Source organism: Callospermophilus lateralis, chromosome 1 (genome assembly GCF_048772815.1).
Source record: "Callospermophilus lateralis isolate mCalLat2 chromosome 1, mCalLat2.hap1, whole genome shotgun sequence".
NCBI classification, from domain to species: Eukaryota; Metazoa; Chordata; class Mammalia; order Rodentia; family Sciuridae; genus Callospermophilus; species Callospermophilus lateralis.
Window position 1 is genome coordinate 137,436,285 of NC_135305.1, and position 24,630 is coordinate 137,460,914.

The 24,630-nt window shown below is 45.6% G+C and overlaps 2 protein-coding genes across 11 annotated transcripts in view; both read right to left on the reverse strand.

Moving 5' to 3' along the window:
* The window catches only part of Dgcr8 (DGCR8 microprocessor complex subunit), a 39,169-nt gene extending 25,812 nt beyond the window's left edge, over positions 1 to 13,357 (reverse strand). Inside the window, exons 1-5 of one of the 4 annotated variants that reach the window (XM_076856103.1) lie at positions 13,253 to 13,352; positions 8,388 to 8,573; positions 6,965 to 7,964; positions 6,351 to 6,510; positions 109 to 251 (exon numbers count right to left, since the gene is read on the reverse strand). In XM_076856103.1, the coding sequence (XP_076712218.1) occupies positions 109 to 251; positions 6,351 to 6,510; positions 6,965 to 7,684 (1,023 nt within the window). In that variant the 5' untranslated portion in view covers positions 7,685 to 7,964; positions 8,388 to 8,573; positions 13,253 to 13,352. Of the gene's footprint in view, positions 1 to 108; positions 252 to 6,350; positions 6,511 to 6,964; positions 7,965 to 8,387; positions 8,940 to 12,691; positions 13,061 to 13,252 lie in introns of those variants that run through there. The other 3 variants (XM_076855991.1, XM_076856162.1, XM_076856045.2) reach the window with 3 other exon arrangements.
* A 5,666-nt stretch (positions 13,358 to 19,023) lies between these two features.
* The window catches only part of Tango2 (transport and golgi organization 2 homolog), a 40,007-nt gene continuing 34,400 nt past the window's right edge, over positions 19,024 to 24,630 (reverse strand). For all 7 annotated transcript variants that reach the window (XM_076856946.1, XM_076857036.1, XM_076856596.1 and 4 more), the window contains 3 exons: positions 22,110 to 22,263; positions 20,810 to 20,914; positions 19,024 to 20,138 (listed from right to left, as the gene is read on the reverse strand). In XM_076856946.1, coding sequence (XP_076713061.1) covers positions 20,018 to 20,138; positions 20,810 to 20,914; positions 22,110 to 22,263 — 380 coding nt within the window. In that variant the 3' untranslated portion in view covers positions 19,024 to 20,017. The remainder of the gene's footprint in view (positions 20,139 to 20,809; positions 20,915 to 22,109; positions 22,264 to 24,630) is intronic.

The window sequence follows — 24,630 nt, forward strand, 5'->3', positions numbered from 1 at the left end:
AACCTGTTGCCTTTCACCAGCCTCCATTTGGCTTCAGTACAAAACATTACAGACAGGCACATTTCAGTCATACAAACACCCTTAATTCATAACTGATGCCTCCCCTACCCGTATGCTTCCTGTTCCCAAGAAATAGGGCCTGGACCAGGTGACCACCCGAGACTCTCTGTGCAGATACACGGGGACTCCAGAGTTATGAAAAGTCATAATCCAGCCGTCGGGCAGCGGCTCTGTAGGTGGGCGGCCACGACCTGCATGAAAGATGAGAACATACTGCAATTATTTTTAAATACTTAGTACTGTCACCATGGAGCCTCCTGCACATCAAACTTTCTATGTTGTGTATTTGTATATCTGGGTCTTTCCAGAGAATCTAAGTTCCTATGTCTTGCTCCCTGCTAATTCTAAGATAGCATTTGGTGTAAGGTAGGAACTTATACATGAAGAATTAGTGCATGAGGAGCCTGGAATAAGACTATGCAAGATAGGAGTTCTAGTCTCAGCTCTCGTCTCCACTTCTGGTGAACACTGTATTTCTTTCCTGCCTGATCAACCATGGCCACAGGCAACCCAGGGGCCAGGTATGCTTTGCTAATAAATGGCATTATCTGTCAACCAGTATTACTAGTGACCAGGTGACATGTCATTATAAAACACTAAATTAATAAATTTTATATTGAACACTATACAGATTTAATGCAATTCCAATCAAAATCTCAAAGACATTCCCCATAGAAACAGAAAAAGCAATCATGAAATTCATCTGGAAAAATAAAGAGACCCAGAATAGCTAAAGCAATCCTTAGCAGGAAGAGTGAAGCATGTGTCATCACTATACCAGACCTTAAGTATACTACAGAGAAATAGTAACAAAAACAGCATATGGAATTAGCACCAAAACAGATTGGTAGACCAATGGTACAGAACAGAGGACAGAGACTAACCCATAAAATTACAATTATCTTATATTAGACAAAGGCACCAAAAATATGCATTGGAGAAAAGATAGCTTCTTCAATAAATGGTGCTGGGAAAACTGGAAATCTAACAAAATGAAATTAAACCCCTATCTCTCACCATGTACAAAACTCAACTCAAAATGGATCAAGGACCTAGGAGTAAAACCAGAGACCCTGCATCTAATAGAAGAAAAAATAGGCCCTAATCTCCATCATGTGGGATTAGGCCCCAACTTCCTTAATAAGACTCATTTAGCATAAAAATTAAAATCAAGAATCAATAAATGGGATGGACTCAAACTAAAAAGTTTCTACTCAGCAAAAGAAACATTCTGTAAGATGAACAGAGAGCCTACATCTTGGGAGCAAATCTTTACCCCTCACACATCAGATAGAGCACTAAACTCTAGGGTATATAAAAAACTCAAAAAGCTAAGCACCAAAAAAACAAATAACCCAATCAATAAATGGGCAAAGGACCCGAACAGACAATTCTCAGAAAGTGATATACAATCAATCAACAAATACATGAAAAAATGTTCATCATCACTAACAATTAGAGAAATGCAAATCAAAACCACTTTAAGATTTCATCTCACTCCAGTCAGAATGGCAGCCATTATGAATACAAATAACAATGAGTGTTGAAGAGGATTTGGGGAAAAATGCACACTCATACACTGCTGGTGGGGCTGCAAATTGGTGCAGCCAATATGGAAAGCAACTGGACAATCGGGAATGGAACCACCATTTGACCCAGCTATCCCTCTCCTCGGTCTATACCCAAAGGACTTAAAAATAGCATACTATAGGGACACAACCAAATCAATGTTTATAGCAGCACTATTCACAATAGCTAAACTGTGGAACCAACCTAGATGCCCTTCAATAGACGAATGGATAAAAAAAAAAAAAAAAAAAAAGAGTGGCATATATACACAATGGAATATTACTCAGCAATAAAAGAGAATAAAATCATGGCATTTGCAGGTAAATGGAGTTAGAGAAAATAATGCAAAGTGAAAGTAGCCAATCCCAAAAAAACCAAATGCCAAATGTTTTCTCTGATATAAGAGGCTGATTCATAGTGGGGTAGGGAGAGGGAGCGTGGGAGGAATAGAGGAACTCTAGATAGGGCAGAGGGGTAGGAGGGAAGGGAGCAAGTATGGGGTTAGAAATGATGGTGGAATGTGATGGACATCATTATCCAAAGTACATGTATAAAGACACAAATTGGTGTAAACATACTTTGTTTTTGTTTTTTTTTTGGCTCTCACTATTTTATTTATTTATATATTTTTTATTGGTTATTCAAAACATTACAAAGATTGCAGAATCACATCGGTTACACATCCACATTTTTACATAATGCCATAATAGTAACTGTTGTATTCTGCTACCTTTCCTATCCTCTACTATCCCCCCTCCCCTCCCCTCCCATCTTCTCTCTCTACCCCATCTACTGTAATTCATTTCTCTCCTTATTTTTTTCCCATTCCCCTCACAACCTCTTTTTTGTAATTTTGTATAACAATGAGGGTCTCCTTCCATTTCCATGCAATTTCCCTTTTCTCTCCCTTTCCCTCCCACCTCATGACTCTGTTTAATGTTAATCTTTACCTCCTGCTCTTCCTCCCTGCTCTGTCCTTAGTTGCTCTCATTATATCAAAGAAGACATTTGCCATTTGTTTTTTAGGGATTGGCTAGCTTCACTTAGCATAATCTGCTCTAATGCCATCCATTTCCCTGCAAATTTCATGATTTTGTCATTTCTTAGTGCTGCGTAGTACTCCATTGTGTATAAATGCCACATTTTTTTTTATCCATTCATCTATTAAGGGGCATCGGGGTTGGTTCCACAGTCTAGCTATTGTGAATTGTGCTGCTATGAATATCGATGTGGCAGTATCCTTGTAGTACGCTCTTTTAAGGTCTTCAGGGAATAGTCCGAGAAGGGCAATAGCTGGATCAAATGGTGGTTCCATTCCCAGCTTTCCCAGGAATCTCCATACTGCTTTTCATATTGGCCGCACCAATTTGCAGTACCACCAGCAATGTACAAGAATACCCTTTTCCCCACATCCTCGCCAGCACTTGTTGTTTGACTCCATAATGATTGCCAATCTTACTGGAGTGAGATGGTATCTTAGGGTGGTTTTGATTTGCATTTCTCTGACTGCTAGAGATGGTGAGCATTTTTTCATGTACTTGTTGATTGATTGTATGTCCTTCTCTGAGAAGTGTCTGTTCAGGTTTTTGGCCCATTTGTTGCTTGGGTTATTTGTTTTCTTATTGTTTAATTTTTTGAGTTCTTTGTATACTCTGGATATCAGGGCTCTATCTGAAGTGTGAGGAGTGAAAATTTGTTCCCATGATGTAGGCTCCCTGTTTACCTCTCTTATTGTTTCTCTTGCTGAGAAAAAACTTTTTAGTTTAAGTAAGTCCCATTTGTTGATTCTTTTTATTAACTCTTGTGCTATGGGTGTCCTATTAAGGAATTTGGAGCCCGACCCCACAATATGTAGATCGGAACCAACTTTTTCTTCTATCAGACGCATAGTCTCTGATTTGATATCAAGGTCCTTGATCCATTTTGAGTAAATATACTTTGTATACAACCAGAGATATGTAAAATTGTGCTCTATTTGTGTAATAAGAATTATAATGCATTCTGCTGTCATATATAAATAAAAAATTATTTAAAAAATTTTATATTGGTAGGGTTTATTTTATTTATTTTGTTTTGTTTTTGGTAGCAGAAATTGAACCCAGAGCCACATCCTCAGCCCTTTTTATTTTTTATTTTGAGAGCTTGTTTGGAGGTTCCAGCATGAGAGCACAGCTTCTTGTATACCCTTGACAAGAACATTCCTCCTCTATCAGGGAAAGTCATCCCCTACAACCAAGTGTGCAGCTTCAGGAGAGATGCACATAGAGTGGTGAGGGAGAAAGGGAGCACCCACCTAACCAGCCAGATCAGTCAAATCAACCCTGGCAATCAATGGGGTAACAGATGTTGCAGCCAGATCACCCTCACATCCTTATTTTTTATTTTGAGATAATTCTAAGTTCTTTAGAGCCTCATTTAGCTGCTGAAGCTGACTTTGAACTTGCAATCCTTCCAAGCCACTGGGATGACAGGCGTGTACTACCACAACCAGCTCTATATTGGTTTTAAGACACTACTCCCAACCCCTTCTTTGCTTTATAGGCCATAAGAAAAAAGTTTTGGGCTACGGTTGTGTCTCAGTGGTAGAGCAATTGCCTAGCATTTGTGAGGTACTGGGTTCGATCCTCAGCACCACATAAAAATAAATGAAAAGGTATTGTGTTCATCTACAACTAAAAAATAAATAAAGAAAAAAAAGTTTCAGAATTTTTTTTTTTTTTTTTTTAATGTGTGAATGCTAGGGCTCCCCAGAGCCTCACATACTAGGCAAGAATTCCACCACTGGGGCTGAGGGTGTAGCTCAGTGGAGGAGTGCTTGCCTAGGATGTGTGAGGCACTGGATTCAACCCTCAGCACCGCATAACAACTAAAAAAATTATATTTAAAAAAAAAACTCTATCACCAAGCTACATCCCCAGCCCTTTTTTAAGTTTTGAGACAAAGTCTTGCTAAGTTGCCCAGGCTGGGCTTGAATTTGTGATCCTCTTGCCTCAAACCTCCCTATAAAGCAATGTTTTTGCTGGTATTTAAAACAAAATAAAATTTAGAAACTAAAGAAAAAAATGCAGATGAAATCTAAACACTATATATATATTACGGAAAAAATAACAGCTAGGCATGGTGGTGCATACTTGTAATCTCAGCAGTTCAGGAGGCTGAGGAAGGAGAATCACAAGTTCAAAGCCAGCCTCAACAACTTAGGGAAGCCCTCAGCTACTTAGCAAGACCCTGTCTCAAAAAAAAAAAAAAAGGCTGGGAATGTGGCTTAGTAGTTAAGTGCTCCTAGGTTCAATCCCTGGTACCAAGTAAATAAACAAACATTTTTTAAAAGAAAAAAGTATCAATGACTCTCAGGGAAATGTAGTCTCCCAACCAGGCGAACCTGACCCTAGGGCCTGTACCTAACACATAGGTCACTATTAGACATGGCTCAGAAGAGTGCTCTGTAGGTCAGAGTACACCCTATGGTCCCTTCTTCCCAGGGTTTGGGTCATGGTGGAGTTTCCTCATACTATCTTTGGGCTAAATCTGGAGAAGCAAACAAGCCAAGAATAATACATAACACAGGTTCCTGGCCACTCATTTATGACAATGAGTAGTCATAACCAGCCCAGATAGCTGAAGACCTCACAGCAGCTGTAAGGATTGAGGTCCCTGCCATGGCTCTTACTAGGCAGTTAGGCAGACCAGGTCTACTGCTGACTATGGGTTGCACAAAATGGACTTAGGTTTACATGCTCAGAGTAAGCCTGCTGAAACTATAGGAAGAACATGATGCCAACCTTCCAAAATCATCACTCCCTGCCCCACATCTCCTCTAGAAGCTGCAGCCTCAGATTCATTACATCTGCAATTACCTATCCTGACATTCCTTCTACTCATCTACCACCAAACAAAAGGTATCTGTTGACTTGTCCCCTAAGTGATCCAAAGAGGGCAGTCACATGCCACCTACCTCTTATTTTCCATCCCAGTCACTCATCATCTTCTGCACCCAGGGTCTCATCCATGTGCCTGAGTATCCATGTATCTCTTTACCCCTTCTTCTGAGCCCAACATCTCTACCAGAACAATCACAGGTGCCTCTAGGCAAGTACAGACTGGAACCAATCAGTCAACCAACCCAACTCATCCCACACCTGCCCCACTTTAATAACAGAGCCTCACAGCACAATTCTGGGTACCTCTCAACTGTTCTCGTTTTAATGCTCCTCAAATCCAAGTGCAAGACCCACTGCATGCTCATACAAAACACTACCACATCTCTCCAAGGAAATTCTACCTTTCCCACCTAAAGTACACATGCTATGCTAAGGCCCTAGGAGTCATGCTTTTAAATAGGAATTAGGTAACAATGGCCTACCTTCAGTGGTTTCCCACATAACCTGACACAAAGCTTGAACCATAATCATTGCCTGCCACATCCTTTGGCTGCCAGTTTTCTTGTCTCCCAGCACACACTGATGCTCCCTCCTCTGCACAATGTCTAAGGCTCTATAATTTCCAAAACACTTAACAACAGAATCTGTACCTGGGTTGTGCAAAGGGTGAGTCCTTGTGTCTAATCTGTTTTCCTTTCATCAGACATGACTGCTATACTCAAACACATGTCTCTACCCAGATTGATGCCTGGTATCAGAGGGCTCTTCAAACATTTTTTGTGAAGGAAACAATGGTACTTCTAATGCCTGGAAACACTACTTTGTGACCCACAAACTTACTTTTCAGCACTGTTTTAATCTTGGTCATCATGGGCTGCACACTTGTTTCTCCATCAGATGGATGATCACTGTCTCCTCCATATTTTTCCTCCGTTCGCCTCTTCTTGGGAGCACAAAGGCCTTCTTCCAGCAAAGCATCCACATCATTGTCAAAGTCATCCTGCAAAACAAGGTATTCAGATCTCACAGCCCCCAGAGCCTATTCTCCTGCACCACAGGGAAGCTTAACAATATTAGGACAGACACAGAGCAACAGCGCTCAAGGGGGCTGAGGTGTGCCCTGATAGTACATGATCATCTGAAAAACAAACAGGATACAACAAATGAAACCAACACGCCTGGTCTAGGTGAATACCCTGCCAAGGAGGCTTTTCAGCAGCACCTGCCAAATCAGGTTGGAAAGAGGATACATGGGCAGATGTCAGCCAAACTTTTCAATAAGAAACTTAAAAACCAGGACTCCTTATATCTTTCTTAGGTGTTGCTGAGAAACCTCACATGGGTTTGGCTCCTGTTTTTGTTTTTCATTTTCCTGATTTCAAAAGATACAGCTATTCCCAAACCTCTCTTTGAGTTTTGCTCAGAGCCCTCCAGAGGAGGGGTCGCCAACATACCTCGTAGGAGAAATTCAAGGCTTCTTCATCCACTCTGTCTCTTTGAACGATTGCTTTAGCCGTGAACCCGCCTGCTCCTTCTTCATCTAGCTCCAAATTGTCAGTAAAATCTTCTAACTCATCGAGCACTGCATACTCCACTCTCTTTTCCTGATCCAGCTCATTCTCCTCATCCTTCTTATCCGCACTCTCACCCCCTATGCCTACCCCATTACCAACACTCCCGCCAAAGGGACAAGCATGCATGTCTCCACTGACAGGACTAAGGAGCAGACCACATTCGGTCCGAGTGTCGCGCTCCACTCCTGTGTACAGCACCTTCCTGTCCTTACTCCTGCAGCTCTCGGTAAAGCTCACGCTAATCTTTACATCCTTAAGCAACTTAAGGTCAGGGGAGAACTTCCGGACCGCAGGTGCGTGCCGGGCGGTGCGTGGGCTGTGGCCACTACAGTTCGGGTCTATGAGGAGGCGGCCCTTAGAGAAGGATCCTTTGGAGAGAAGAGAAGCTCCACAGAAGTTGAATGGGTCCTCAGCAGGGGGTTCGGACTGTCCATCACCACCAGAGCCAACGTCCATTACCTCTGCATCACTGGACGTTTGCAGGGGAGGTGGTGGAGACTGTTCACAGGGCAGCACTTGGAAAGGGCAAGCTCGGTTCTCCATCATAGCTTCTCCTGCGGGCTCACGCGGGAGAGGAGAGGGACTCTCATATGTCTCCATATTAAAAGCAGTTAAGACTATTTTAAAAGACCAAAGTTTTAAAACACCTTACACAAATCTATACAGCTAACATGCACAAGTCCGTCGAGACCCAGTGCCGTCCTGCCCGCGCTGTGCACACTGGCTGCTTAGTCAAGCTGGCCACATTGCTCTTTTCATTAATGTAGACAGCTTTTAGAACCACTGCCTCAATTATTGGAAATCACAATGCACTCAGCTTAAAAGACTGACGACTAAGTGAGTCTGTCTTCATGCCAAAGTGGCACCTTTCTTCTTCCACCTGCAAAGAAATTTAAAAATACCGTCACGAAATGACAGAAACCTTTCACTTCCTGGTACCAAGTTAAGAATCAAGCACTATTAACAGCATAGTAAAGTACTTAAAATAATACTGCCTATAAGAACCTCTTAGACATCAGAACATACTAACTTCACTATTTTCCTTCAGCACCTAAATTATAATTTCTTAAATTATAATTAAATATTTTTATTGTCCACTTTAATTCCTCCTTTAGAAGAACAAAAATAATATAATAAGGCTCAAAAAGGATTTTAAAAACTACAGTAAACTTCACCATAGTGTTCCACTAACTCATCCTATTTGGGTAGATAATCAAGCATGCGGTGGGAGGCCGCCCTTTCTGGAACACACATAAAGTGTGTGGCCTCCCTCAGGCCATCAGAGCGACATCAATCCACTCACCTGCAAGGGCCGGGTCAGTCAAAGGGTGAGCATGAGACCCTCAGTTCAACTCTGCAGCACTAAGGGCCTCAGAGGTATGATCAGGTGCTCTGCTACCCAGGGACCCCCTCTCCTGGGCCCACAACGTGGCACGTGGACAGGATAGTGATGCAGCGTGCTGAGGTCACCAGAGGTGGCGGCATAGTTCTGTTCCCAGTAGAGGAAAGGGGTGAGTGGCTGTTGGGAAGGGAGCCTGCTAGGATTTCTGGGGAGTTGTAGGAGACAGCTGGAGCCAAGGTACAAAGAGTCCTGGGTGCCACCTGAAACCTGGCTCCACCCTGGGGGCAATAATGAGCCACCAATGGTGAAGTGACTCTAGTCAGAAAAAAGATTCACAGCTGTGCTAATTATAAACAGCTGTGCCCAGGACAGCCCTCCAGGCCAGAGGACAAAAGCACAAAAGAGGATCTACATATATCAAGAACAGTGTCAGAACTGACGGTACGTGACCCAATGGGGACAGATAACAAGAGGGAGCTGAAGACAACAAAGGCTTCTCCTTTCCATTCCAGCATCTAGGAAGGAATCTGGAGAAGAGGATGAAGGAAAGCTCCAGGCAGACCTGTCTGACAGGTGCTGAGGCCACAGCTCTGGAGTCCTGACTGGCCCAAATAGCTCTGGTAAGCCAGATCACATTAGCAAGGAGGTAAGTGCCAAAACCACAGAGGGGGAAGTACCAGAGAAGGAAGACTGTAACTGTAGTGTAACTCTAGGAAGCTTCACCACAGAGGAAGCACCATAAAAAAGGATGACAGGAGATAGAGAAGACAGGGGTGGAGCATGGGGAAACAGAAACACCAAGGGCCACAGGAAGAGAGGCCCATCAGCAGAAGCACATGCAAACACACACACACTCAAATGCATTAACATTCCTATACCTTGCATGCACAGAAATATACATGCATGCACATGCCATGCACACCAGTAGATATACAAACATGGCCACATCCATGGGTGACAGCTCAATCAGTTGCATGTAACATAACTCATATTCCAAAGACTTCAGAAAGAACAGGAGACAACAGAAATCATCCAATTAAGAAGGGATAGAGTGTGGTAGTTATACTTTGAAAGGGACACAACACAAAGAGTCTTATTTGGGTTAAATTCAACTAAATATTCACTAACCATCTACCGAGGGAGATGCTACCACAAAAAGAGACAAAGTCCCCAGAGCCTGGACACAGTTGTAAGAGCAATGACCCCAACACTGTCATTTTATTTCCTAGATCCTAGGATTTCCTAACACTTCTGAATTCAATGGGAATTTAACACAATACCTCCCCAAAGTTGTGTCCATCAAACTGCTTAGGATTCAAGAGGTATGGCACAAAGATAAAGATAGACTGAGAAGAGCAGCAATTGCTAAGGAGCCTACATCCAGATGGGCACAAGGAATATCAAGAAGGTCAGTCTCCTGGCAACCAAGAAAGACCACTGTAGAGGACAGGTCAACATGCTCAGTGCTACAGACCCTGAATTATGACAAGGTAGGACTGAACCTCACAGAACCTGGTAACTGTGCAGGGAATCTAGGGAGGCAATTCATGATTTGTGGGGGAAAAAAAAGCTGAAGGCAAGAAGATCAAGGGAGGTGGGGGTTGGAGATAAATGGTGGTACAGGATGGGGAAGACTGCCAGCATAGAAGCACAAAACAAAGGTCATAATAGGTAGTGAAAGGGACCTTGAAGAAGCACACAGCATAAAATATGGGAACCCTGGCAAGGAAGAAAGTGCTCTTTGGAGGAACAAGAAAGCTGCCCAGGGGCTGGGGATGTGGCTCAAGCGGTAGCGCGCTCGCCTGGCATGCGTGCAGCCCAGGTTCGATCCTCAGCACCACATACAAAACAAAGATATTGTGTCCGCCAAAAACTAAAAAAAAATAAATATTGAAAATTCTCTCTCTCTCTCTTAAAAAAAAGACATATTAAAAAAAAAAAAAAAAAAGAAAGCTGCCCAGCCACAGAGATCAGCAGTGGGCAGTCATGGTAGTAAGCTCCTTACTCTCCTTCTATAAATTTTCTCTATTCACTCAACAAGTATTTGCTGAATGTCTTCCATACAGTACACATGCCATTCTAGATGCTATGAAGACAAGACAGACAAAACCCATCCCACAGAGCTCACATTTTATCAGGAAAGACAAGTAACAACTAAAAAAATCATTTACCCCATCACATGCTAAGAAGTATACAAGCTAAAACAAAGTAAAAGTGTTGGGGAACTGGAGGCAGCTTCCAAAAGGGTGATCAGAGGAAGCCTCACAGCCAGTATCCACCTGACAGTAGGGGAAAGGAAGCTAAGGGGGTAACAGAGGTGGAAGGAGGGGACATTCCAGGTGATACCTGGAGGAAAAGCAAAGGACCAGGTGTGGTATGGTCAAATTAGGGCAATGCACTGATGGGGAGTGAGAGTAGGCCAGGTCAGGAAGACTATGACTTTTATATTGAGATATGGGCCACTGGATAGGAGGGTCCAAACAATGATATCACATAATCCAAGATAAGCAGTGGCATTCAGCCCTCAGTCAAGCTCTGCTCTAAATACTTCATGCACTACAACTCACATAGCACTGAAAGAGAAAGGTTACACACACACAATTCACGCAAGGTCACACAGCTAGGAAATGGTGCAGCTGCTCTGCCATCCAATCAATCTGGTCTGAGTTTGTACTGCCTCACGTTTATACTATCTTACAGTTTTAAAGAATCACTCTGTATCCAGAAAAACTATAGGTAGGTGGCAGTGGGGAACAAAGAGAAGAATTAAGATACCCACTAGGAAATTTGAATAAGACATTTAGTTGAAGTGCTGAGAAATGGCGCATTGTTGGACACAGAAGGCCTCCTTTGGGACATATGAAGGCATAAGAAAGAGGAATCAAGGTGACTTTAGAAAAGATCCTCCTCCTTTAGAGGAGGATCATTTGCCTGGCATGGTGGCACCACGCCTGTAATCCCAGCAGCTGGGGAGGCTGAGAAAGGAGGATTGAGATTTCAAAGCCAGCCTCAGCAAAAGCTAGTCGCTAAGCAACTCAGTAAGACACTGTCTCTAAATAAAATACAAAATAGGGCTGGAGATGTGGCTGAGTGGTTGAGTGCCCTGAGTTCAATCCCCAGTACCAAAAAGAAAAAAAAAAGAAAGAAAGAAAAATAAAAGAAAGAAAGGTATGAGGAGGATCATTTCGATGTTGATGAAGACTGGAGTTTGGTTTGAACACAGCTACTTGGCATTAAAGTAATATGATAATAAGAAGAGGCACCTAGAAAGGAGGACAGGGCTGAAGATGGAGACATGGAAGATGTCAAGGAAAGTTGGCATTAAACTCAGGAGGATGGCCAGGTGGGGTGGCACGCATGGTAATCCCAGCGGCTCAGGAGGCTAAGACAGGAGGATGGTGAGTTCAAAGCCAGCCTCAGCAATGGTGAGGGGCTAAGCAACTCAGTGAGACCCTGCGTCTAAATAAAATAGAAAATAGGGCTAAGGATGTGGCTCAGTCGTCTATTCCCCCTGAGTTCAATCCCTGGTACCAAAAAAAAAAGCCAGGAGGCTGGATGAGATCACATGGGAGGAGCAAGCAACAACAAAAGTCCAAAACTCGGCAATCCAGTCAAAATCAGATTTCCCACCCCAAGATTACCATGAGACTATAAAACCACCCCTAGAAAGTGCTCCAGACCATGCCTGGCCATGCAGGGCTCTAAGAATGGCTCTCCCGCCTCACTGCTGCCTGAGCAGACTCAACACATAGACACAAACCTTGCCTTGTAATTTGGACTGTGAGCTAGCAACAGACCCATAGCAGGATCCCTAAACTCCTGCACAGCTGTAAGTAAACCCAACACACTTGAAAAGCACCTTTCCCTGGAGTCCACTTGGTGGACTGACATGGAAGCACCAGCTGTAGTGTCCCTGCTGTGATTGCAACCCTCCACTCATGCCTCTCCTGCTGCAGCCTCCCACCCGACCCAGGAGCATTATGACCTCATCCATTCCTTTTGTCATCCTCCAATGGGCCTCACATCCTATACTCACAAGCGGTACTCAATCGGCATCCCAGACTAGCCATTCACTCCCTTCAGTGAGTGGAACCTTGCAAAAAATGGTCTGGGCCACTCCCACGACTGGGAGTCCAGTCTGTGGCCAAAAAATGGAGGACCCCTGCCTAGTAATCTCCAAGAGTCGACGGCACTAGTTGGAACTACTGTGCATCAGGTAACAAGGTACATGCAGGCATGCAAAAATGACAAAATCAAATTCCTACCATGAGCAACCTAAGTCCATCGGATGATACCTGACAGATACCGCTGTCAACAGGTTGCCACTTTCCATTTATTTCTACCACGTTCATTGTTACAATAAAACCACAATCTGATTATCTACACGATAATCCAAGAGCATTTGGTGAAGACTTGATTTCTCAGATTTCCCAAACTCTGTTAAAGCAGATAAGGTCCAGTCCACATCGATCCCGCCTTAGGGCGATGATACGGCTTTGGGGCCACCAGACAAGGAGGCTCTTTACCCAGACATACAGATAAGGAGAGTCTGCGACGCCTGGGCCCGGGCCCAGTATCCCAGCTCTAGCCCCAGCCTTGGCGCCCGCTGCGAGCTCTCGGCTACCTCCGCTGCCCACGGCCATGTTGCTTCACAAAGGTCGGGTCTCCTTGTGGGCCCAGCCCGCCTCGAGCCCTCCGCCCCGCCCCGAGCCCGGACACCAGGCCTCAGCCCGGGGGGAGGAGGGAGAGACAGAAGGGCGCGCCCTCGCGCAGGCCGCAGCGCCCGCCCGTCCACACGCGGGGCGCCCCTAGCGCCCCGCACCTACCTGCGGCGCGGTGGCCTGCCGGAGCCGCCCGCAGCCCAACCACAGCAGAGAGACCCTCACCGCCCCGCCGCCGCCGCCATCTGAAAAGGCCACCCAAACCCTCCGGTCTGCGGGACCCGCCTGCCGCGCCGGCCGAGCGGAGGGCGGGCCTCTGAGGCGCGTGGCCAATCCCCTCGTGCGGTTACCCAGCATTGGAGGAGCCGCGAAGCCGGCTGCAGAGGCTGCCAATCCAAGGCGAGTGGCGCGCGCGGTCGGAGCGCGCGGCCCAATAGTTCGACTGCGCAGGCGGGACCAGGCGCCAAGGCAGAGACTGAGGCTGTACTAACGGTCACCGCCCGGGAGGGGCAGCGGCCGCGGGGAGCGCCGGGAGGGCAAGCGCGGGGGATGCCGGGAGGAAGGGAGCGCGGGAATTATTGCGCGCGACGGGAACCGGAGCGCCGGGTACTCGGAAACATAGCAGTCAGCGGGCCGCCTCCGATGTGGGCAGTGTGGAAGAGGCCGTGCACACTTAGGCACCGTACAGTCGCCAATTAAAAGCAAACAATCACTTCTTAAAAATCAAGTAAGCTCAACTGTCTGATAGTTTTCCATTTGCTAATACTATATCTGGAACCGTTAAAAGAGAGAGGATAGAAATAGAGAAGGGACAGCTCTTCCCTAGATAAGTACTCCGCCAATATATATAGAAGGGATGATGATTGACCATTGGCAGGCTCTTCTATCATTGTTGCTGGATACGAAAATCAGGTGCTAAAAATATGGTATATATGCGGAAAATGAGAAATAGGTTCTCTCCTTGTCCTACTGGGGATCAATCCGAGGGTCGCTGTTTGCTAGGCAAGTGTTTTACCACTGAGCTGTATCTCCAGCCACAAGGTTTTGTTTTTAATGTTTTTGGTGCTGAGGCTAGAATCGAAAGCCTCTCCTGTGCTGAGCCTGCTGTTGTAACAGAGCTACACTCCCAGGTTTTTGTTTTTGTTTTTTAACACAGTTGCAAATTTTCTCTCCCCTAGATATTCCAGTAATTACAAGAGGGGAAACAGTAGCTTTGCAGGGAGAAAGAAAATCTGGGAAGGCGCCACCTTAAGCAATTCATCAAGATCACCAGCACGGGCTGGGGATGTGGCTCAAGCGGTAGCACGCTCGCCTGGCATGCATACGGCCCGGGTTCGATCCTCAGCACCATATACAAAACAAAGACGTTGTGTCCGCCAATAACTAAAAAAATAAATATTAAAAAAAGAATCACCAGCACGTCCAAATTTAGCATTAGCAAGCTGTACACTTTAAATAAAGTGGGGAGGGGCTGGGTTTGTGGCTCAATGGTGGAGCGCTTGCCTTAGCATGTGTGAAGCGCTGGGTTTGATCCTTAGCACCACATAAAAATAAATAAATAAAATAGGGGTATGGTGTCCATCTACAAATAAAGAAATATTTTTTTAAATGAAGGGTGATAGGAGAAAAAAGCACTAATCAATGGACAGATATTGTGGATCTCCTGAAAAGGCGATAGATTCCCTTGTAGGTATTTCTGCCCAAAAGCAAAACTTGAATGAAGAAAGATCAGACAAACCCCAAATTAGGAGCATTCTGTAAAATTACCAGCAAGCACTTTTTCAAAGTGTTAAGATGATTCAAATCAAAGACAGACTGAGGAGTCATCTTCAATTAAGAGACACAACTAAGTGCAATGTGAAATCCAGATCCTAAATAGGATCCCGGCTCAGAAAATGGATATAGTGGGATAAGTGGTAAAATTCAAATAAAGTCTGTTGATTAGTTAATTCTATTCTATTGAAAGATTCTTCACTTGGCCAAACTTTAGTCAGGCTTCTGAACCTTCTCCGAAGCCCATTTGTGTTCTTCCAGTTTTTGCTAAGCACTCTGCTAAGTTAATCTGACAAGCACCTTCTTCCCCCAGTTTTTTATATCTGATCAGGATCTTCACCATCCCCCAGGTGATGACTGATCACCTGGCCTGCCTTTAGCAAGAATCCTGTTAGATTGCTGAAATCCCCCTACATCCCTATATTTTCTCTCAGCAATTTTCCATTCAGTGACCCCCTACTCTGCTCCTTAGAGACAAACTTCCACTTGTCCAGGCTGTATTCAGAGTTGTATCCTTCCCATTGGAAGATCCTACTGTGGTGGTCCCAAACTATGGTGATGATCCTGAATAGTCTTCCTTACCATGATTTAATGAGTATCATTGAATCATCTTTTAACAGTGTCAATGTTAATTTCCTGGTTATAATCATTTTACTGTGGTTTGGTGGTATTTTAACATTTTGAGAAACTATTAAGTTGAAATAATTTTTATTTGAAAAAGGTTAAGGAGCGGGCTGGGGATGTGGCTCAAGTGGTAGCGCGCTCGCCTGGCATGCGTGCGGCCCGGGTTCGATTCTCAGCACCACGTACAAACAAAGATGTTGTGTCCGCTGATAACTAAAAAATAAATATCAAAAAATTCTCTCTCTCTCTCTCCTCTCTCACTCTCTCTTTAAAAAAAAAAAAAAAGGTTAAGGAGCCAGGTACATGCCTATAATCCTAGCAACTCAGGAGGCAGAAGTAGGAGGATTTCAAGTTCAAAGCCAGGCTCAGCAAATTAGTGAGGACCTAAGCAACTTAGGGAGACTTTGTCTTTAAAATAAAAATAAATAAATAGGGCTGAGTATGTGGCTCAGTGGTTAAACACTCCTGGGTCCAATCCTCAGTACACACACACACACAAAAGAAGAAATAAAGAAAGAAAGAAAATGGAGGAAGATGGTATCGAGGTGATGAAGCTGGAACCCTCCTTAGGACTTTCCCTCTCTACCTGCCTCTCTCAGCATCTAGCATCTCATAGCAGGTACCATCCTACTGTGAGGGTCTAGCTGCTGGACTCAGCCAGGGCACACAAGCCTCCCTGTGGCTAGGCCAGCCAAAGCCCTTGGGAACTCTGCATACTGCCATAAATAATAGCAACCTCTCACACCTGGTAGGTTGTTGAGTCCAAAATGCCCCAGTAAGACTTGAGACCTCAGAATTACACACTTTCAGCTTCCCATACAACCTGGAACCAACTCAGGGAACTCCCAACATAGGAACTGGCATCGTAGTCACAAAGACTCATTGACTGGAAGCTCCGTCCCAGGCTAGGAGAGAATTCTTTCACCTCAATCTGGTTCACCCATGAGCCGTGTTTCTGTTCGAGGGCCTTGGCAATGCCACCTGCTAGCAGATAAGACAAAAAGATATGGTCTTGGGAAGTCTGTGGTGGAAGGCCAGAGCCTAGGCCTGCAGGATGAGACTCAAGGCCATGCTGCATTCATGGGCTGGCCATGTTCTTTCATAGACCCACCTCTACAAAGGTCAGCCCCATACCTCTAACCTCCATATCTATTCTTCAACTTGGCCATTTAGGGGGCAGGGGGCAGAAGTAACTCATGAGGGAAGGGGTATCCAAGAAGAGGACAAGTAACGTTTGCCTGAGAGAAGAGGACCCATGTTGGAGACTCAAGTCAGATACGTCTGATGACAAGTGCAGGAGACTAGATATGCCGTGCCATGGTCTACCTATCTGGGCATGTCCAAAACACTTCTAGAAGACATTGGCTTCCAATGGCCCCTGTATACTTCTAACAGTACAAGAACTTTACTTCAAGGAGTTAATCTAAATAGAAGGAGGCTTGGAAAGCAAAAGTGCTGTTATCCTTAGTTTGAATGTCTATCTAGCCTAGGCATCAAGATATAACAATAAGCAAGAAAGGCCCTTGCCTCCATGAAGCACTAGTTCTAATGAAGAGACACACAAGAAAACGATCAAAGTATGTACATCAGGCAATGCTAATTGCCATACAGGAAAATAGAGCAGGAACTAACAGGGAAAATTGCAACTTTATTTATTTTTACAGTGCTGGATTGAACTTAGACCTTGTACATGTGATGCAAGCAATCTATCACTGAGCTATACCTGGTGTCTAAGATACCAAAAAAAAAAAAAAAAAAAAGAATACAACTAACTGTAAACAGGTACCTGTACCTTCACCCCCACCCCCACCCCCAGAGACTTCAGCAAAGACCTGTGGGAAGTAAAGGATGGCATGGTTTGGATGTCTACAAGAGGGATTTTTCAGGCACAGGGGATAGTGAATGCAAAGCCCCTCAGGCAAGAATTATGACTATGAGAAATGGAAAGGGCCTGGGTACATAAAGTGAAGGTGAGAGGGGTGCAAGGCATTGTGGTGAGAACATTGTGGGTTGGCCATTGGCCTACACAGGTATGTGCCTCCTGAGGTGCCACCAGTCCTTGTCCTGTCCATCCTGGCCTCATGGCTGTGTCTCCCCACCCCTCTGGGAAGTGGAGGACTATTAAGTAGAGGACTATTAAGAAGCCCCCTTTAAGTCTCAAACCTATTTCTCCACCTACAAAGTAAGGATCACAGTTATTTTAGTCTGCTAGGGCTGACATGACAAAATATGACAAAATGGCTTAAATAATAATCTGTTGTCTCACAGCTCTGGAGGTTGGAAGTCTGAGATGAAGAGGCAGCAGATCTATACTCTCTGAATACTCTAAGGAAGCTATGATCCAGGTCTCTCTCTCAGCTTCTGGTATACTCCCTGCTTATTCTGGTATAGCAGAACTTCATGCACTGTATGCTGTATCCAAATTTCTTTTCAGATAAGGACAACAGTCACTTTGGATTAGGGCTCAGCCTAATTTTATCTTGATTATATATGGAAAGACGTTATCTCCCAATAGTCACATTCTAGATAGTGGAGTTAGAATTTTTTTGGGGGGGGGACAGGGGAGTTGGGGGCAGAACTCAACCCATAACAATAGAATCTACATCTTGGGCTGCCCTTTCCTCAGAAGGTCTAGGCTATTGGGGAGCCCTGGGTAGGCTGGGGGCAGAGGGGTTCATGACAAATGTTTAAAAAACTTTCCCTGGGCAGACCCAGTCTCTAGACAGAGATGAACAGGGAGGTTCTAGATAGGGAGGCTCTGCATGAGAGCAGTGTACCTGGCTGGGGGGAAGTGCTGGCATAGAACATGGGTACAAGACAGGGGACAACCCACTGAGGCACATGGAGAATGTTGGCAGTGGGGCTGGTTGGGAGCCTTGACTGCCAGACACATGGGTCTTGAGACCTTTGGCCTAGACATGTATTTTGTCACCACTGGAAGCCCCCTTTAAGCCTGGCCTGGCTTAACCACTATTCTTCTGAGTTTAAAGTGAGCCATGGAGGGCCTCAGACCCAGGGGCATGGAGGAGACAGGAAGAGGGAAGCTGGGCCCCTACTCATTCCCAGATGGACTAGCAATTTGTCATACCCAGGCTGGGATACACAGCGCAGGTCCATATCCACTCTAAACTCATTGCTCTGAGAAGGCCAAGCCGGGTCAACTCCAAAGGCAAAAGGAAGCCTGGAGCTAAGCAATGGATATGTGGGACTTATGCATGGCCAGTGCTTGAGACTTTAGCTCCCAGTGCCATGGCTGAGGCTGACTCTATTTGTCCTCTGGCCCTCAACTCCACCATTTCCATGCCTCTCCCTCCAAGGGCTCCTCCTAACGAATCCCTGGTGGTGGGTGACTCATCCAGTAATCAGCACCTGGGTCCCATATATATGAGTGGGTCTCTTGCACCCTGGCTTCTACCCATAGACAGATAGCCTGACCCAGAGGCCTCCGGAGGTTGTGACAAAAGGAAGCAGAAAGAGCCTCGTATGGGTATTGGTGCCACCACAGGAGTTCCTGTCACCACCATCACACAAAGGAAGGATCTTGAAACCCATTTACTCACCACAACTTCAAAGCTTTATTATCAACAGCTCACATTCAAGTTCAGATTCCTGTAAAGTTTGATGTACCAAGAAGGGAGACAACAGGACTAGCTAAGTTCCCTTGCTGAGATGGGCCTTCCCAGAACCCATAACACCCACCTGGTAAGTAGTGGCCTGAAAGCCCCTGGCACACACACAACCATCCTGCACCATGGACCTGACCATGCAGGACCTTGGTGCACAAAAGACCACCCAGCATATGTGGGGCCACATCTCTCATTCAAGACTGTCCAATGCACACAGGACTCTCTGGCATATGGAGAACCACTGGATCTCTAATGAGGCTGAGCTTCTATTGTAAAAGTGAGTTTTTCTCTGGTCCTCCTTGTATATGATTCCAAATATGGCCCATATCCTCTCAGGAACAGGTATGGTTGTTGGGAAGTAAAGCACAGTGGTGCCCTATGCACCACTTAAACACCATTTAAGGCACCATTTAAATAAATGCCTACTCCTGACATTTGACCAGAGCAAAGAGCCATTGGCTACAAGTATAAGGTAAAAGGTTCTCTTCTGCCTGCTTGGCATGCACATGTGTGTGTATATTCTTGAGTATGTGTTCAAATATGTATACACATGCAATTTTGTGTGCATGTGTGCCTCTGCACATGGGGGTGTGTATGTGTGTGAGCATGTGCCCTATATGTGTATGTGTGCCTTTACATGTGGACAAGGTAGACCCAAGTATAGTCACACACATATGGTACACCTGCTTCTGTCCTAGATCTGGCATCAGAATCTCTCACTCCCCAATGGCATAAAGGCAGACCCTGAGCTGGATACAACACAAGAATAGGTAACAAACAAATTAGACATCTCTGAGAATGTTGGCCAAATCACGAGCAGTGCAGTATGGTCATGGAAGGTTCCTGTCCACATTGGCCTTCAAGGCAGGGCCTCCAGAGCCTGCTGGCCATATCCAGCAGTGGGGGATTAGCTCTGTAACATGAACTCGTAGGTGTTGGTCTCCCAGCAAGAGGGGTCCTTGTTCAGCATGCTGCGCTCGGTGAAGGTCACGTGACCATCTGCGTCCACAAGGATGATGGTGTTGGTTCTGAAAAACAGTGTTCACCCTGTATCCCTAGGCTCCAGTCCTACCTGTCAGAGGCACAGCTGGTGCCAGACCTGAGGCAGGAGGCAGGAAGAGGCAGATTCACCAAGTGTGGGGTCTGTGCTGGGCACTTGGTTCCAGCTCTGTGGTAGGTCACAAATGAGTAGCAATCCCAGTCTTGAGGATACAGAGAAGCTTGTCAGAGGCATCTAGGCCTCCTGACCAAGCCTACATGCCCACACTGGGTGAATCCAGTCCCCTCTAGTCTGAAACACCCCCAGCCTTCCCTGCCTTCCCTCTGCAGGAAGAGCCCCACCTGCCTGCCCAAAATTTTCACAGGGTGGCCCTAAGGGGGCCTGACCCCAAGGGGGCAGCCCAATGGCCCCATCTAGAAGACAGCTGAAGACTGGGGGATCTCAAGCCCTGATCTACAGAGCCCCTGGGAATTGATGCTCATTTATGTTATGCATGGCCCTTAACTGTGGAGTCTGCTTGCCCCTGTAACCCAGTCTATACAGGGCAAAGGCTTTGAATTTACTCAGTTAGGGAAATAGCCTGGTGCTAGCTAGCTATGGAACATAAGGAAGCTCAGTTTCTTTATCCTTCCTCCAGCCTGGGAAGTGGGAGACTAGGGTAGGAAGGTGATGCACCTGGCACCCCCAGCCCCTCCATACCTGGTTCCATAGTTGGGGCAGCGCACACATACAGCTGCATACTTGCTCAGTATGGGCTGCACATACTCCTGGCCCTGGTCTTCAATGGCTGGGTCTGGCAGCTGTCTGGAAGGACAGAGGGGAAAATGGGCATCATTCCCTCTGCTGCCTGTCCATGGTCCTGTATGGCCAGCTGGACTAACCTAAAGTGCTAACAGCTTTCAGGTTCCTAATGAGCTCCCTGGGCTTGGAAAGCAACTGGGGAGAACCACAAGTGTTGGTTTATTCCCTTTCATGCTCAATGCCTCACATCTTTGTCTACTCATCTATTTATGACTCCATCACTGAAACCCAGGCAGCCAGATAGCATATATATTCTCTTACTGCCCCTAGAAGAGCCTTTGCAAGCAGCTTTGCATGACAGGAGTCCACTCAAGCATTGAGACTTGCCAGCCACCACAAGGGGCACTAGAGCTACAGCAATCAATAAGAGCAGCCAGGGCCTATCATGGCTCTGTCCAGGATGACACACTGACTAATGACTATGTGGTCTTAGAGCTGAGCAGAGGGCTAGGCCAGCACAGCTCCCCCAAGGGAGTGGTGATGCTGAGGCTAAAGGGTAATGTTATGGTTCAGAGGCCTTGAGGCAGTTGTGGGAGGGCAGGGAGAAAAGAACGGGAGACAGACTATGAGGTGTCCTCTGAGGGTCCACTGGGGGAAGTGAGACCAACAGGGTACACAAGTGAATGCTGGGTTGTCTAGGCAGGAAATGGTATGTGTGGCAGTGGGAGGGACATATGGGACTACACTCAGAACAAAATCCAGGTTGATGAGCACCAGTATCCCTGCTGGGACAGCTAAGCCCTAGGTGTCCAGTATCTGAGGGTGCCTTGTGCAGAGGCCTATGGGCAAGGAAGATGGTGGGGGAGCTCCCCTGCCCCCAGGAACAGGCATGTCTGTGCCCAGTGCTCAACCCCAAAGTCACTAGAAAGACAGCATGTGGGAAGCTCTATCTATATCCCCTCTCACACAGAAGAGAACCTCTAGCTGCTCTGGCCTCAGCCTGCATCAGATCTCTGAGCACTGAGCCTCCCAGCCCACATGACCCTGACTTCCCCATCTCTCATCATCAAAGGCCCCTACCAGAAATCAAGGAGAACAGCGGGGGCGTAGCAGGGTGGCCAAGGACAGCATATTTTTCAGGTTTCCTGCAGTTAGAAGCCAGACCTGGTTATTTTCATAGGCCTTTAGAGTAGCAGAGCCTGCCTTCTTCTTTGCCTCAAAGCCTGAATGGTCACCCCAGAAGAATCTGCCCACTTACGCCTCCTCATTGTTGAGCACATCCAGGAGCTGGGTAACAAGAGTATCCTTGGGGAGCACATGGCTCTGCTCCACAACCTCTAGGAAGAGCTTCTTGCCAAAGCACAGCTTCCTCCAGGGCGTCTCCAGCAGTGCATTGCTCAGTCCATAGGTCCCTGTAGGGAAGAGACTAGCTTAGCCATGCAGAGGTCCAGCTATGTGATTTCAAGGTAAACTTCTGACACCTACTGGTCCACCCAACAGAAGATATTAGGGATAGCCAAGTGTGGTGGCACACACCTGTAATCCCAGCAGCTCAAGAGGCTGAGTCAGGAAGACTCCCAGTTCAAAGCCAGCCTCAGCAATTTAGTGAGGCCCTAAGCAACTTAGTAAGAACTTATCTCAGAATAAAAGGGCTGGGAATGTGGCTCAGTGGTTAAACATCCCTGGTATCCCCCCAAATAACAAAATGGCAGGGGTATAGCAGGTGATAGCAAAACTGAACCAGACTGCATCACTTTGGCACTCTCTAGGCTCATACCTGATCCATATCTATGGTAAGGGGTACAGAACCCAAGGCAGGGCAGAGGCAAGTGGCAACCTCAAGATTCCACAAAGTACAGATATCTAGGGGACAAGATGGACGGACTAATATGAAATAAAAAACTTGAACTCTAATAGGCATCCATTTCTAAGGTATGGTATGAGGGTTATCTGCAAAAATCAAGGGTGGGATAACCACCAACCCAAGGGCAGGAGGGTACCCACCATGATAGGTCCTGACTCATGAGGAGATAGGAAGTCCTAGCCAGTGGACACACAGACAGTATACATATCCATTATACAGAGCCCACCTCTGTATACTGACTGGGTTCCTGCTAAGGGAGCAGGTGGACTCATTGCAAGGACTCTGAGCTGCAGTTTCTCAGAACAAGGAAGTTCTAAAGTGGAAAGAAGGTGTGACCAAAAGAGAAAGGGTTTCTCATGTCATAAAATTGAAGGACACACATTTGAGGGGAGAGACCCCTCAGAGCTGCTTCTCCAGAGGTCCAGGTGGCCAAGTAGCACACAGCTCTGCATCCTGGATGAGGCACCAAGGAAGCAGAGTCTGAAGCAGCTCCAGTTCCAGTCAAGTCCAGGAAGATTGCCCTGGACTCTGCTGGAGCCCCCATAGTCAAGTTGCCAGTCCCTGATGTTATTGTGGTTTTTTCCTTCAGGAACAACTGGGAAGACAATTTAATATTGGTGCTAGGAAATTAGGAAGCCACAGGCAAAGACTGGAGTTTGATCCCACCTGACATTGTACACAAAACTAACTCAAATTGGACCAAAGACATAAATGAAAGAGCTACTACTATAAACCCTTAGAAGAAAACATGAGAGGAAAGCTTCATAACCTTAGATCAGGCAATGACTTATTAAATAAGACAGCAAAAACATAAACAACAGAAGAAAAAATAGGGGGCTTCATCCAAACTTAGAACTTTGTGCTTCAAAAGAAACCAAGAAAGTAAAAAAGAAAATCCATGAAATGGGGAAGAATTTTTGCAAATCAGATCTCTTGTTGCACTGGTAGAATAAAGAAATCCTACAACTCAAAAAGAAAACCTAGGGCTGGGCCTGTAGCTCAGTGATAAAGCGCTTGCCTCGCATGTGTGAGGCACTGGGCTCAATCCTCAGCACCATGTAAAAATAAATAAGGAATATTGTGTGTCCATCTGCAACTAAAATATATGTATATAAAAAAGAAAACCTATTCATTCATTCTGAAGATTGAACCCAGGGGCACTTAACCATTAAGCCACATCCTCAGCCCTTTTTATTTTTTTATTTTGAGACAGGGTCTCACTAGATTAGGGCCTCACTAAGTTGCTGGGCTTTGAACTTGGGATCCTCCTGCCTCAACCTCCTGAGTTACTGGGATTATAGGCATGCACTACCACACTGGGCAGAGAACCAAATTTTAAAATGAGCAAAGACCTGAATAAACATTTCTTGGCAGAAAAAGTGGCTAACAAGTACATGAAAATATGTTCAACATCCATAGCCACCAGACAAATGTAATAAAAATCACAAGAAGATTCCCCTTCATACCCATTAAGATAGCTACAATCTAAAAGATAGAGGATAGAGTTGGAATGTAACATAGCAGTAGAACACTTGCCTGATGTGTTGAAGCCATGGGTTCAATTCCCAGCATCATATGCACACACCCAAAGACAGAAGACTGAGGAATGTAGCTCATTGGTACATGTGCTTAGCAAGCACAAGGCCTGGATTTAATCCCAGTACCCACCCCTCCCCCACTGCAAAAATAAATAACAAGGATTGGTGAGGATTCAGAGAAACTGAGATCCTTGTTCACTGCTGTTAGAAATGTAAAATGGGAGGCTGGGGTTGTAGCTCAGCAGTAGAGCGCTCACCTAGCAAGAGCGAGGCCCTGGGTTCAATCCTCAGCACCACATAAAAATAAATAAAATAAAGGTATTGTGTCTGTCTACAACTAAAACATATTAACAACAAAAAAATGTAAAATGGTGCAG